Source organism: Orcinus orca, chromosome 1 (genome assembly GCF_937001465.1).
Source record: "Orcinus orca chromosome 1, mOrcOrc1.1, whole genome shotgun sequence".
Lineage (NCBI taxonomy): Eukaryota > Metazoa > Chordata > Mammalia > Artiodactyla > Delphinidae > Orcinus > Orcinus orca.
The window spans coordinates 186,505,580-186,521,234 of NC_064559.1; the positions used below are offsets into that span (position 1 = coordinate 186,505,580).

At 48.1% G+C, this 15,655-nt stretch overlaps 1 protein-coding gene across 4 annotated transcripts in view; it reads left to right on the top strand.

The window, feature by feature from the left end:
- The window catches only part of PHC2 (polyhomeotic homolog 2), a 102,524-nt gene that overhangs the window by 81,792 nt on the left and 5,077 nt on the right, over nucleotides 1-15,655 (top strand). For all 4 annotated transcript variants that reach the window (XM_049706031.1, XM_004266492.4, XM_049706032.1 and 1 more), the window contains 4 exons: nucleotides 10,751-10,953; nucleotides 12,626-12,755; nucleotides 13,592-13,706; nucleotides 14,765-14,906. In XM_049706031.1, the coding sequence (XP_049561988.1) occupies nucleotides 10,751-10,953; nucleotides 12,626-12,755; nucleotides 13,592-13,706; nucleotides 14,765-14,906 (590 nt within the window). The remainder of the gene's footprint in view (nucleotides 1-10,750; nucleotides 10,954-12,625; nucleotides 12,756-13,591; nucleotides 13,707-14,764; nucleotides 14,907-15,655) is intronic.

Below are 15,655 nucleotides of genomic sequence, written 5' to 3' on the forward strand. Positions count from 1 at the left end.
AGGTCCTGGCTTAATTTCGAATTTACCTTTGTCAGATGCACTCAACATATATTATTTCCACTTCCTCAAAGTAAGGAGGAAACTCCAGCTCTTCTTCCTTCTGTCCCAGTAATGATTCTCCTGGCTGTAGGTCTCTTCAGCCATTGTTCCTCTGCATTTCAATGGAGGATAACCTTTTAGGAAGGTGTTGTTATGCTTGCCTCTCCAGACATACCTCCTCTGTCACTGACCTTATAGTCTAAGCTGATTGACCCTGAGACTTCTCTTCCTGCTACCAAGGCCCCTTCCCCCCATCTGTGACCCTGTGCCTGTGACTTGCTCTGGCTCAGCCCCAGGATCCACTCTTTTTCAGACCACATCCTTTTTCCTGCCTTACTCATTTCCTGTCTCAGATACTTTGGATCCCTTGGATCTTTCAGTGGGAAAGAGAAAAAGAGGAATAGATAGACGATTTTATAAAATTGACCTGTTCTTGCCTCTGGCCTTGCATGCTCTAACTTAGGCCATCCCCTCCCTAGGTTTTCTTGTTTTAGGGGGGAAAAAATGACTGCTATCTCAGAATTAAGAACCTTTACCTGAGGTTTTGAGTGTCTTTTTATCTCTTTGTGAATGTGTGAAGAGGATGACTCAACTGCCTTAGACGCTTCCTCTAAGTCTCTGCCCTCCTTTGGGCTTTAGGCCTCACACTAGGCATTCGGTAACTATTTGCTGAATTAAGTTCACCCCCTTCCTATCAAAGTCCTTCACTTTGAGCTAGCATGGATCAGTAAACCAACATATAATTTAAGTTGAAAAAACTAGGGAGTAGGATGGTGGCTCCCTTTCTGGTAACGCTGCTCGGTGTTAGTGTGACACTCACCGAGGGTTTTTTTCTTCCTCTCGGTCAGTCCAAGTTTATATTAAAGTTCTCCCAGCTGTGCAGTGCCGTTTACTCTCCAGACAGATTTGGTCCCATCCTGAAAAAGATTCTCTCCTGAAAAGATACATCTACTAGAGTTGAGAGTAGGGAAATGAGACACCTTCATAGAAGCATAGTTTCTCTTTTATTCCCTTTCTTTTGTGCCATTTTGCAACTGGAAGATGAAGATGATGATTTTCTGTGGTCCGGAGGAATCTCACAAAAGTGGTTGTAGAGATTCTTTTGTGTTTTCCACCCCCGTGGAAAAGCAGGGTGAGGACTGGCTGCCTTATGCAATCTACTCTCATGAGGCCTTTGTACCAGTAACAGAAATGACTGTCTGCAGTGACTTAGCACCTTGTCTGGTGGAAATCAAAGCTGGGACTACCCCTCAAGGTAGAGGTATGAACATATACTGATTTATGTTTTCAGTGTTTTTATGGCATGCTTTAAACTACAGTGTGAGTCACCAGTTAAAAAGACTCTGAGTATGTGTTCTGTTAAAATGTTTAAAGTAGGCCTGTTCAAGATAACTTGAATTACTTATTCACAATTCAAATAGATGCAGGTTTCATTTTAAGCATTGACTTATTTAAAAATTTCAATTTGAGTTTAGCTACATCAGAACACTGATTTGATGCTTGCAAAGAAACTCTGAAACAAACCATCTTTAATTCAACTTTATGACATTTTGGAATTGTTAGGAAAATAATCAACCATTTATTTATCCAAGACAACAGTCTTAGAGATTCAGGGCTTTTTTCCCCCATCAATAACAAAAGTAGAATATAATTGCCATGGTCAAGAAATGGTTGTGGTTTTTTTCGGCCCCGCCCCAAGACATGCGGGATCTTAGTTCCCCAGCCAGGAATTGAACATGCGCCCCTGCATTGGAAGCTCCGCGTCTCAACCACTGGGCCGCCAGGGAAGTCCCGAGATGGGCTCTTTTATAGTTAATCGAGTTATACAGTTAAGAGTGATTAGTTTTTGAAGGTATAAAATATAGTAAGAAACATAGCATATAATTTAAATAATAAATTGTTGCTATGTGATTCATTGTAAGACCATCTAGGCCAGCATAATAAACTTAATGGTTTGTTGTTCTTTTTCCTTCCCCTTCCAAATTTATTTATAGTTAGTGAAAAGGGATGTGCTTTCCTGTACTTGAAATTTCCAAATGATTTTTTTAGTTTAATCCAAAAGAGAACATTCTTTCTACATCTGCCAAAGAAATGATTGCTATTAAATAGGGATTTCCAGTGTTCTAAGATGAATCCAGATGTTGAAGAGAGTCCCCGTTTGCTGTTAGACTCTCTTGAAAGCAAAAACTGTTTCTTGGATGATTTTCTTCTTAGCAGTGAAATTGGTCATAGCTTCTCTTAAGAAAAGATGACTGTTAGCTGCCGTGTCATAACCAACTCTTCTCCAGTAGATTAGGAGAAGCAGGCCTGATGCTGAATATTGAGACCGTTGGCAAGAAAATGAGAGTTCATGACTGCTGGGAGTTATTTTTAAAGCTCTTGTTGCATGGCTATTATGTCTCAAATACTGTATAATTATCCCTAGTTACTGATATCTTTAGCCTATTTGAAACCATCCATATGTGGCCTAAATCCACACAGCTATATTAAGACATTTTTAAACAATCAAAGCAACTGACACTGTAAATTAAAACAAAATTAATGTGAATCAACTACCGTTTTTTTAAAAATTGGTTAAGTCCACATTTCCAGGCCTCCAGTAATCAGTATTAATCTCTTCTGTCAGCTGATTGGTAGCAAAGTAGCGTGATTGAAAACTTAGACAATGGTTATTAAAGGAAGGGGGCAGTGTTTTCTAAGAGCAGAAATGATCAAGAAGTTTGATTTGCAAGGTAAGTATTATCTATCCCATTATATAGACAAGGACAACTGAGGTTTGGCTTTCTCTAGCACGTGCGTGTGCGCTCACGCTCGCGCGTGCTCTCTCTCTCTCTCTCTCTCCCTCCCCCTCTCCCCCTCCCTCCCTCCCTCCCTCCCTCTCCCATTTCTCTAAGAATATTAGTGCTTCTGCAGTTGGTAAATAAGAGAATTTTCTAAACATTTCTAGTTGGTTTTTTAACTGTTATAAATCCATCTTCCATGATTTTCTCTTCAGCCTTTTAAAGTAATTTCTTTTCACAGGCTAAACTGCCTCCTGGCATTATAAGAACCACTAGGAAAAGTGGTTCTTTATTTGTTCCTGAGTTCTTTCTTTTCTGGTTCCTGGGGTTCTTTTGTGTAATACCCTGGGACTCTTTATGAAAGAAATGCATAGGAAGGGAGGGAATCTGGCGGTTGTCATGTCCTTTGGGTTAACGACTGTTGAAGGTGAATTGGGACGTGTGGTCTGCCCCAAAGGGCAGGTGCATTTCCCTTGTGTTGCAGTCATTGTCAAAGTGGAAGTAAGATTTCTTCCCGAAGCCTTACTTCAGGAGTGCAAGGACAGCACACTGAGTAGACCAGAGCACCTGAGGAACATGAATGATGCCTGAGTTTGGACCAGTGAAAGAACAGCTCTGCTCTGGGGCTGCCAGAGGCCAGGCTCAGTGTGCGTGAGACTGGGGCAGTTTCCTAATCTCTCGAGTCTCAGTGATGGGAGCCCTCCAATAGCCATGTCAGGCCTCTTCCACTGTGTCGTAACTGCAGTGTCTTTTTTAATCCTTACCACAGCCATGTGGGACAGAGATGAGTACCCCATTTTACAGATGAGGAAACTGAGGCCTAGAGTAACTTGCCTGGGATTACAGACTAGGATTTAAGCATAGGGTCTTTCTGATCCCAGTCTTAACTGCTGGGTAGCACAGCTTCTAAATGTAATCAGTGCCAGGCGTTTTACATATATAAACTCTAACATTCCCTGTAACCCTGCAAGGTAAGCAGCATGATTGTCATTTTTATAGACGGAGAAACTAAGGTGCAGAGCAGGTACCAAGTGCTTGAAGCTAGCTACACAGGTAATCAAAGATGGAACCAGAGTATGAACCCAGGTCTGCCCCAGTGCTGGTGGCCTTTCCACTCTGCCATTTTTCCTCTTGTCTCCTGTGATCCTGATGTCTCTAGCGGAGAGCCTCTCCTGTTGGTTCCAGACCTTTTGCCTTGTGAAATCACAGCGTCTGCTAGAGAACTGTGATGTTAGGATATCTGGGAGCCCTCGACCGCAGCCCTGGAGACCGTAGGGCTGCAGAGCTTTTTTTGAACTCTGTCCCTGGCTCCCTGCGGCTAGTGAGCCATCGCACGTTGACCAGCGCAGGTGCTGCTGCTGAGTGGGACCTGGTCTTCAGTCTGGGCCAGGCAGCAGTGCTGCAGCTGTTTGGAAATCCCCCCTGGCTCCCATCCGAGCCACGCGGGGGCGGCTGGCTGTCGCTCCATTGATTTTTTTCCTCCAGAGCTGGGGGTGGCAGCTTGGAAAACGTTCAGCTGTTTACAATTCAGCTTATGTACACTTTAGCTGGGGAGTGTGGGTGAGTCAGAAGGCCCGCTCTCTCTGCCGGTGTCCTAAGAGACAGCCTGAGAGTCAGCTGTATGGTAATGGCCGCCAGGGAGGAGGAGGAGCCCCCCCTGCCAGACCCAGATGCTTAGGATCCAGGAAGCCTGTCTGCTCTCCAGTCCTCTTAACCCAGACTCAACAAGGTCGCTCCGCAGTGACACCGAGGCGCATCTGAGGCAACCTGGCCCAGCTTCCCTTTCATTGGGCCGCCACCTCCCTGGTAGGCACCAGGTATGGAGCCAGGGCCTTGCCCTCCTGTGACTCGGCAAAGCGCCCCAAAGGGATCCTCCTGTCACAGCCCTTTCTTCCCTCTCGGGAGAGGCCCCGAAGAGCAGAAGTGCTCCGAGGGGCAGGGTGATGAGGGCACCTGTGTGAGACAGCCGCGGCCTGCTGTGCGTCTGGGAGCCAGGGGCTTTTCGTGGGTCTGACAGTAATTCGGTCCTTGGCAGGATTGCAAACGCTCCAAGCATCTGGCATTGGTACCTCCAGCCTTCTGGTTCTCAGGAGGGACCCTGGGTGGGAAGGGGCCTACAATTTTCCCAGCTCTCTAAGGGCTTCTTTTGTGCTTGTTTTAGAAGGTACTCTCTTCCAAATTAGGTGGTACCCACTCTTGCCTTGATTCTAAAATGCACACTTTTAACTATGCACCCTTTTCCTCCTCTGGGAAATTAAGATGTTAGACCCAAGGCCCTTCTAACTCCAGTCCTCTGTGATCTAGTGCCCCTGATCCAAAACGTCCACTCTTCATGCCCCAGTCTGCCCAGCAAACCTCATCCCTAAATTGGGAGGAAAGCTATCTGCTTCTCTAAGTGATTCACAGCCAGGTGTGAATGGCCACAGGTGTATATTTGCATTTTAAAGCAGGTTGTTAACCAAATGAATCTCTTTAATGGAATACTCTGTCAGGGTCCCAGGACAGAGCCGCCATTCCTCCTTGCCTCTCTCTTCCCTCTCTCCCCCCTCCCCTCCCCTCTCTCTCTCTCCCCCTCTGTCTCTCTTTCTTTCAACAAATTGGTGCTTAATGAGATATCTTACCTCCCTCACTTTCAGAGCAGCACTGATTTCTTTAGGGGCCCAAATATAACTAATGAGATTGTAAAGGGAGGCCACAGCCTTTCCAGAGGGCTCAGCCCTCAGCTTGCCGTGCTCTGTTAGCACCAGGTGCATCTGGTCTGTGTCAGCTGCTCCCTGTCTGGGATGTGGCTTCCCTGGGCGTCACTTTGCAGGTGCTCCCCTCAGGGTCTCTCTAGAGCAGGCAGTTGTTTAGGAATCCTGCTGTCACCCCTCCTGGCCACGTGACTGGCCTGCTAAGCTCAGGCACAGTGAGCCGGACTTCAGAGCCAGGGGCCTGGAGAGAACGCTCTGTGTTGTATAAGTGACCTTGTTTTGCCATTTGTCGAGCAGAATTTGTTGCAGGCAAATGATCCATGTTATCACCTATTCTGCTTCCTTGAATCCTGTATTAACTTCATTAGCTTTGTCTTTCTCCTGCTGCTGCCAAGCAAGGGTAGTTAGAAGTCTTGTAAATTAAAATACCCCTTTCTCCTCAGGTCTGGAGAAAGTGGAAATAGCTACTGGCCACGCTGAAGGGTAGAGGGAGAGGCTCTGCTTGCCCTTCATTTCCTCTGAAGTCAGGTCTTCAAGGCGACTTATTTTAGGGGCAAATAGAATGAGTGGCCAGGTCATCTGAAATACCCACAATAAATGTTAGTACTGAACGATATTTCAGCATAACTGACGATTTTTGCCTTACCTGTGCTTATAAAGAGCACCATAACTGGTTCCGAAGTGGCCCAGATGGTGCGTGGCTGGAGCCAGCCTGACCTCTGTCCTCAGTGGGCAGGAAAGCTCGGCCTCTCTGGGCACCTACCTCCTGGCCCCGGGGGTGGGGCCGTTTTTATAGGCGTCTCGGGCCTCTGCCTCTAGAGGTCATCATGCCTTTCCAAATGCCTGGAGCCAGCATCAGTGTTTCAAAGGGACCAGAGAACCCAGAACTGCAGCCTTTGGGGCCAATTTAATGCTGTATCTCCCTTTTGCTGAGGAAATCCTCACTCAAACAGGAAGAACTGGGCTAAGGAATAGCTCTCATTCTTCTTTATAGCCAGGTACCCAGAAGTGCCACCCCCCGTAGGCAGGCACCAGCCCGGCTGCTCCCTCTCGTCATTATCACCTCAGAAAGTGATGTGCCAGTCTCAGCTGGTGACCGGTTGCTGTCGGAAGAGTAAGGAGATCTGTACGCTGGTCAAGAGTGAAGACGGAGCCCACGGGTTCCCCGTGCTCCAGCTCAGCAGCCGTTAAATGGCTATTATATATTGGACGCTGGGTTAGCCCTGAAGATACAGATGAGACCGAGACAGCCCCCACCTAACGGCACCTGCTTTGCCTAGCAGAGGAGACCGGCCCTGTAGCAGATAATTTCACAAACTGGGCCACTGGGGGGGTCCTTCCTATTTTAATCCAGTCCCTATAAGGGCTGTTTCTGCCAGCGCCTGTGAGACCAGATTGAGAAGCGACCTACAAGGTTGAGGCCTATGTTATGTAACAACTCCCCCAGAACACATTGTTTTGTTCATTCTGATCCAAATACTTAGCCCTTTGTGGTCAGCTTCAATTGAAGGCTAGATTCTACTTCCCCCTTCCACCACCGCCACTGAAGCTTGGCTTTATTTCCTTCCTGCAGCCTCTCCTACTCAGGGTGTCCTGGCCTCCACCTTTTAGATCCAGGTAGCTAACTCTGTATGAAGGCATTTGAGACCTGTGGGAAACCCGGCAGCACTTACAGCCTCGGGACTGGTCAAGGGAATTGAGTAAGGAAGAATTCCAAAGATAGAGAATTTCTTTGTCTCTGTCTTCCATCTGGCCTCAGGGCCAACAGGGCAGGTTTCTGCAAGTTTAAGCGGCTTTCCCTTAAGCAGGCTGCAAAGCAGTCTGGGAGAACGGGAAGCAGATTAAATTAATCTCAGTGTGCTGAGCTTGGCAGGGGGTGAGATTGTATATGGTCATTCCAGAAATAGCCCAGACTCCTCTGTGACTAAAGCACATGATAAGGTATTGCCTACAAGATGACTGCAAGGCGAAATAGCTGCAAACCTTTGTACAGTCGTAAAACGCTCTCCCTTCCGTCCCTTGGATTCTGTGTCTCCTGTAACCTGGCCCAGAGGTATAGTGGAGAGTGATAGCTTATAATGTTGTGGTGAAGGGGTTTATTAGTTTGTTCTCTTGCTTAATAAGATCCTTTTTTAAAAACTTAGATTCCCAAAAAGTCTTTTTCCTCCCAGAGTTAAGTATTGGCTCTGTAGCCTCTGAGCTCGTGAATGTCTCTGTTGGCTCCTGTATTTGGCACGAGGAAGGACTCTGACCTCAGGAGCCCCCGCCTCGTCTTGCAGTGTACGTTAGTAGGCACAGATCTGAGAGACAGGAGGGAAGGGGGTAGAGGGGGTAAGGAGAAGAGTCGAACAAGGTTGGAGAGATCCCATAAAAGGAGACAGGGTATCAGCAGCTGTTTGGTGATAAATATCAGTGAAAAGAGGGAGGTGGGCAGGATCCCAGAATTCAGAGGAGAATGGATTAATTCCATAGAAGTATGATAAACTAAAACAAGGGAGTCACTCATTGCCCTCCATCTGTGCTCTCAGCGAGTAACGAGATTGTGTTTGAAAGAAACAAAACAAAACTCTTACCAACAGGATCTCTTGGATCAATACACTTGATATATTATGTTACTATTGACGGAGTACCTGACTTTAAAAGATGCTGGCAAAGAAGACCTAGGGTGATGATGAATTTGCAACCTTTTATATAAGAAGTCGTCAAAGGAGCAGAGGGAGTGTGGCCTGGAGGAGAGAACGTAAACTGGGCTCATAAGTGACATCCTTCATGACACCAAGAGCATTTCTTGAGTGTTTCCCAGTGTGCTAGCACTTCACTGCTATTCATTTTCTCACTTAGTCCTTGTAGCAACACTAAAGGGTAGGTCTTATTATTGTCTGTATTTTATAGCTGGAGAAACCAAGGGTCAGAGACAGAAGAGGACTTGTCCCTAATCCACTTGAGTGATAGAGACCAGTCTCTAAGCCAGGTCTAAGCCTGTGTTTTTGCCCATTATACAAATAAGATTAGCCTTGTTCTGTGTGGTCTAAGAAATAGAACCAGGGTAAGTGGACAGAAATTAACAGAAGATAGATTTTTGGCTCATTATAAGGAAGAACTTATTAATTGAACTGCCCAAGTTGGGAACAGACTACTTCAGAGGTAGTGAGTTCCTTTGTCATTAGAGGTATTCAAACAAATGCCAGAAAATCACTGGGTGGGGCTATTATAGGGAAGGGTCAAGCATTGGTAAGGGGTTGAACCAGACTTTCTAATCTTGTGACTCTATAATCTGTACAGTAGCTCATTAGCAAAGCCAGGGAATATTTTACTAGGCTCTAATCAGAGGGGAATAGCCATCATCTAAAAATAGGATTTTAACTTACATAGTAAGCTTTCTATTTTAACATTTATTCATTATTTTAAATAAAATAGATTGTTTCTTTGCATATTTAAAATACTTTAAAATATACAAGCAAAAATGTAATTATGTAAATATAGAATGAAATATTTAAAATTTAAAAGCAAAGAAACTTAATTTGATTGATTGTATAATTAACTCAGTCCTCCTAGTTATTCATGGATTGTTAAGGAAAGATTTTTTTTTTTTCTAGTTCCCAAACACCTTTACAATTTTAGAAAGACTGATTCTAACGGAGAAATTTTCCATCCCTATAGAAAGGTCAAAAATGTCAAACAATTTTTTTCAAAGGACTATAAACACGTAAACGAATTTTTCTAACTTGCTGGTATGACTGTGTCTCCAAAAAAATTAATTTTTAAAAAATCTCATTAATCACATCTCTTAGGTAACTCCTGCTCAGCTCTGAAATTTATTATAGTTGAATTACAGAGGTCTGAGTACTGAAGACATGTGTCATGGCCAACTGTTTTTTTTAACAAAAAAGATTTATCCCCGTTTACTGCACATTAGGACTACTAGTAAGAAAATGAGCCGGTTATAAACCTTTTCTAAAATGAGTTTATTTTGATTTCTCCATGCCACATAATTAGGCATCGTGAATTCCTGTTCTGTGGTGGGATTTTTAGATCTTTAACATGAAATAAGAGCATCTTCATATAAATTTTGTGTAAAAATTACTTAGCTAATAAATATACTGAAATTCTTTTTAAAGTGTGTAATACGTACATTCACACTGGGTTATGCTTACTGTCAGTAGGCTTGTTGCAATAAAGAAATGGCTTTTTCTTTCTTTTCTTCTTTCTTTGTTTTCTTTTTTAGGAAGTTCCAGGTTAAAGGCAACCTCAGCTTCACACAGTTGGCGGTGGTAGAGAATGGCCCTGGGAAGGGGGGGTGGGGAAAGAGTTAAAAAAGTGAAGAGAGGAAAGTTGCTTCTAAAACAGTGAAGCAACTCAGGAGAGGTACTGTTTGGAGTGGAGGAAAGGGGGTCCCTTGTGGTGTGGTTCTGTAAAGGCACCTCATCATACTTATTGGAGCTCTGTCAGGCTCTTCAGAGAAAGGCTGGCAGCCCCGTGGAGAGGAAATCTTAAGCAAGGCTCTCCTTGGAGGGAAGGAGTCTGTGGTTGGCCGAGAATCAGATTGGATGTGGAGCTGAGAACTGGACAGGAGGCTTGATTGGGGCAGGAGACCTGCAGGAACAGCATAGAAAACCTCAGCTCTGCTTAGGGGCTTCCTCGGTGGAGAAACACAATACACGCATGTCTTAATGCAGTGATCCCAAATAACCAGTCTCCGATGAGGCGAATCTGTGTTAAAATGTTTATGTGGGGTTCAGTACTTTGACATTTCACAGCATGCTTAAAATCTAACCCTTTCCTGAGGAACCTCATAGAAGGTTCATGTATCCTCTCTGCCCCAAACCCCGTCATGCCCCAAGCCCTATACCTAGTTCAGCTTTTCATCTTGATTTTAGATGTCACCTTGAATACATTTTCTCCCTTGAGCAGAATGTTAACTTGTTTGTCCAGATCAATATTGACCAAGGTCTTAACTCCTCAGAGGCAGAATTCTTGCCTGTGTAACCTGGTTGGACTAAGCACAGTTGGGAAATTAAGAAAACACTGCTGGCGGATGAGCTGCATTGTTGCAGAACAGACTGTAGTCTCACTTGGTGGTGGGTCCACTGAGACTGTACCACTTTTGAATGGGTCACTGGGGGAGGGGACTGCTTGGTTTGCATCGTCGGGCAGTGTTGAGTCCCTGCTCTGCTACTGGCCTAGACCTGGTTCTGACCCCCGCCCCCCGCTTGTGTTTTCCTGCTTTCCCTTGTACAGAGACAGGGCAGGGCATTGTTCATGCACTGACCGACCTCAGCAGCCCCGGCATGACCTCAGGGAACGGAAACTCTGCCTCCAGCATCACCGGCACTGCCCCCCAGAATGGTGAGAATAAACCACCACAGGCCATTGTGAAACCCCAAATCCTGACGCATGTTATCGAAGGGTTTGTGATCCAGGAGGGGGCGGAGCCTTTCCCGGTACGGACTACTTCTTTTCCCCTCTTTTTTTTTTTTTTTTTTAATAAGTATACTTTGGATGTGTATTAGAATAGCTTTACATTTCCATGTAAAATTTCTGAAAATGTGAAAAATTTGCTCTTTCCTTGCTAATTTTCCCCCAAAGGAATATCAGAGCCATTTGCTTTCTAGGATTGAGTGTCTTCCTAAGGTCCAGAAGGGGTCAGTGATTAAGAATAATTGGCAAGACCCCTTAGTTGGAAGTTTCCACACAGACTCAGCCGTGTCCCTGCCTGGTGAAGTGCGAACCCCTTGGTTAGAAGGGGTTCACATTGGGGTATTTGGTGCTGCAGGGTGATGGACTTTGGCATTCGGGTTTGAATGGCACAACCCCCAAATGGCAACACGTTGGCTGGTTAGAGAGCAAAAGGAAGCTGTGTAGAAGAGAATTCTCAAGATCTATCTGAATGGAAGACAAGCGAACAGAGTTACAGCCTGAAGCTTCTTTTCTGGGGACAGAGCCTTGAAAGGGGAGTGAATGAGGGGCACTCCAGAAAGGGGCACTTCATCAAGTGTCTCCAATTAAAGCATAAGACCAGGGGGACACAGAAGAATCAAGACCATGGCTCATTAGAACAGCACCCAGAGCCCGTAGTGCACAGTGTGAATTGGTGAGACAGGTGGCCTGCTCTCTAGGTGGGAGGAGCCCAGCGCCAGGTGCACTCCAGCCTCTCTCGTGATAAACTTAACTGGCTGTTAGAGACACAACATCTTCATGGGAGGCCATCTATCTTTTGCACATTCTTTGGATCCACGAGTGGTGTGAATAGTCAGCCGGTGGACCGCCCTTCTAAAATGCCAAAAGACAAAAATGCCAAGACAGGTTCTTGTCCTCTCTCCCTCTGGAGGTCGGTCAAGGCCTGGGGCACCTTAGCTATAAGTAGCTCTAGCCCTGTCACACACCTTCCCTCATTAGACTAGGTCCTCCCTTTGGCCCCCTAGAGAAGCTCCAGAACCCAGCTGATCTCACAGGGTCGATGCTGACGGGACAGCAGCCCCAGCATCGCCCAAGAGATCTGGCAACCAGGCTGCCTGCACACAAGGCAACAAAGGGAGTGCACCAAAGAGTGAATCAGCCAGTCTGGGATCCTGGCACCACCGAGGGCCTTCGCTTTCCGGTGTGGCCCAGCGTCCGCGTTTTCCTCTTCTCCTCCGTGGCTGCCTGTCCCTCTGGCTCGGGTAGGGCAGTGGTAAGGGAGAGAACAGTAAGGCATCCAGGAATGGCGGCTGGGTCCGTGTGTCACACATACAGTCACACACAGCCTCAGCTGTGTTCCTGCCCTGTGACGCGTGAGTGCTGGGGCCTGGCCCTTGTCCTGGTGCTGCGGGAAACCTGATCACTGCCTCCATCTCTGTCCCCTAGACGCTTGGAAAAGTAGATATTCTCCTGACCTCCTAAGCCATCCATTGGTCCTGGGTTGAAGCCATTTCCATCCCTGTGCTTTGGTGGTCATCGGCATCTTGCCTCTTGAGCTAAACAGCAAAACAGGCCTTGAGCAGGGTGTACCTGGATGGTGATACAGGGGCGGGCATCTGTGCCTGGGTGCTTTATACTTGTAATTTTGATGAGGCTGGATGGCAAGGAAGCATGCCCACCTGACCCTCATGGCCTCCCTGTTGCCTTGTCCCCTAGGTGGGACGCTCATCCCTGCTGGTGGGGAATCTCAAGAAGAAGTATGCACAGGGGTTCTTGCCTGAGAAACTTCCGCAGCAGGACCATACCACCACCACTGACTCAGAGATGGAGGAGCCCTATCTGCAAGGTAGCGTCTCAGACCCTGGATGCTGGGGCTTCTGGCGGGGCTGGACAGGACTCAGCAAGGCTGGAAGGTCCTTTCCTAGTATCCACGGAGGGGCTCTGAGCCGGGGAGCGTGTGAACATGTCAGCTGACCAGACTGCCCTGTCCTGTGCCCGCTCAGCCCTGTCCCTAGAAAACGGACGGCAGTTCCTGCCCCTGGGGAACTGAGTGTGCCCTGCCTGTCTCCAGCCCCACTCCTGCCAGCCCCAGGATTCCAAGAGCGGCTTTGCCTGCATGAGTCACTCGCCAGTTGTAGGCCTGCAGGAGCAGCCCCAGGTGGCTCGTGCCCTTCCTCTACCGCCTCGGGAGCCTGCACTCGGGACGGGGGCCAGCGAGGGCTGCACTTGCCACACGAGCCACCGACTAAGTGGAGGCGGGACGGGACGCCCACGTAGGCTGCAGAACTCCTGGGCTCTGTTACCCAGGCCGGCAGCCAACTGGACACCTCAAGGGAAGGGCGGGGTAGTTCCAGATCAGTGGTGACAGCATTGAAGCTTTCCCTGTGAGCCGCCTGCTCTCTTCCAGGGTCCTAAAGAGGGGCGCTGGTTCTTCCCCACCCGTGCTTTGTCTCATAGTCCTTAGAAGCAGAAACTGCCGGGTGTCCAGGGGCCATCTTTGGACACCTTCGGATACTTTCCAGGGGTGAAACCACAGCCCTTCCAAAAATAGCGACAAAGCAGTTTGGCACTCTCCAAGCCGCTGCTGCAGGCAGGACAGAGCAGAGTGGCCCGGGATGGGGCTGTGGGCAGTCCTGTGGGGACGACTACTTGTCCGCGCTTACCGATTTTCATGCTTTTCAGAATCCAAAGAGGAGGGTACTCCCCTTAAACTCAAGTGTGAGCTCTGTGGCCGGGTGGACTTTGCCTACAAGTTCAAGCGTTCCAAGCGCTTCTGCTCCATGGCTTGTGCAAAAAGGTGAGAGCCTCAGCCCCTTCCCTTTTCTTGGGATTGCGCCTTGGTACCCAGCTCCTTATTTCCGTGACCTGCCTGGAAGCAGCATCCCGTCACTCGTTCACCAAAGAACTCCCATGAGCAGAGCAGGGCAGGCGGCAAGGGTCCAAGGGAAGGAAGCAGCATGTAGCTTGTCGGGCCCTCCTGGGTCCCACTGGCACCCGCCCTTGGCAGCTCCCATCTCCTTAGGGTTTACCGAAGCCTCCACCGGAAGCTTTGCCCAGAGCCACTGCGCTGGCTACAGACGTTTCCTTTGTGAGCGTTTGCGCAGCTTAGAAGACAGATGATCACAGTAAACACCGACGTTGTTTACTGTGGACCGGCTGTGTGTGAGTCTCTGTGCTGGGTGTTAATATGCATCATGTCATCTGATCTTCAAAGTAATACTGTGGGGCAGGTATTGCTATCGTGCCCTTTATACATGTTAGGAAACTGAGGCACAAGGAGAAGTAATTGCGCCTAAAGCCTTCGAGCTGGGGATCTAGACTTGCTGACTCTAAGCCCGGAGTGATCCTTGTGCCGAGAGGGAAGAGGCCTGAGCCCCCAGAAGAGAGGAGCTCTCTAGGCCCCAGGCAGAGACGCCCTGCACACCAGCTGGAGTAGGGCTGTCTGCAGCCCTCCCTCCCCACAGGCTGCGCTGGAGGGCCTCCCGCACCTCTGCCAAGCTGTCCTCCGTCAGGACGGAGGACACTAGTTTCCCGGCCCCGGTGATACGTGGAGTGGAATGTGGCAGCCCTGAGTTCTTACCGTGATCCGAGTTGTGCCAGGCACTTTGCACACGTTAGCTTATGTTATTGCCAGACCGGTTACAGAAAGTGAGTGGTCTCCTCCCCAGCGCTAGATAAGGAAACTGAGGGGCTAAGTGACTTGCCCAGATCCACACAGCTAGTACTGAGTGATGGACTTAGGACTGGGACGAGGAGGCAGACGCAGATTTTGCCAAGTATCTTGGCTGCTCTTCCTCCTCCTGGGCCATTCGCCCTGCGACTGCCCTGACCGCCCTTGTTCCCCGGCTCTGGCAGGTACAATGTGGGATGCACCAAACGAGTGGGCCTCTTCCACTCGGACCGGAGCAAGCTGCAGAAGGCGGGAGCCACAACCCACAACCGCCGTCGGGCCAGCAAAGCCAGTCTGCCAACACTTAGCAAGGATACCAAGAAGCAGGTGAGAGGCTGGCGGAGCCTGCAGCTCGTGCTCTCGGGTCCCCACCAACTCCCTTCCTAACACGACCCGGGACGCCCGCCGTCCTTTTCCGCTGCTGGCATCAGTGCTGCGTCACGTTCTCATCTCTCATGATCTGTCAGGTCAAGCCGTCTCCCCGTGTCCCTTCATAGGTCCCTTCATTTAGACCCATGGGTGCTTCAACTTTCCCTCCTCCGTGACCTTGCCCCGACTTCGCCCCTTTCTTCCAGTTTGCCTCCATCCTTGACTTCCGGGGCTCCCCTGCCTGAAGAGACAGGCTGTCCCAGGTAGCACCTGCCTTCCGAGGAGGGCTAGGTGAGAGGCAGCCGACACCCTTTACTTCCCCTCCTTGTTGCCTCTCTGAACATCAGAGCACTGAGTCCTTGAAGGTCTCTACCAGGAACGTGGGTATTTGTTCATTAAGTATGTTTTAGCACTGGCTGTACGTCAGGACCTGTTAGGCACTAAATCTCTTAAGTTGTGCTCCAGGAACTCAGAGCCTAGTATGATGCTTCAGACCTTATGTGTATTTTGCTGTTTATTGTTATTGTTTTGGTCATAAACCTCTTTAAGAATCTGATGAAAGCTACAGCCCAACATAGACACACACAAGAAAATTTACATGCTATTTCAGGTGGTTTACAGACCATCCCCCTAAACCCACAGAGCCCTGGTTAAAAACCCCACATCTAGAAGAAAGGATAGACGTAGAATCAGATCATTGCAGCATA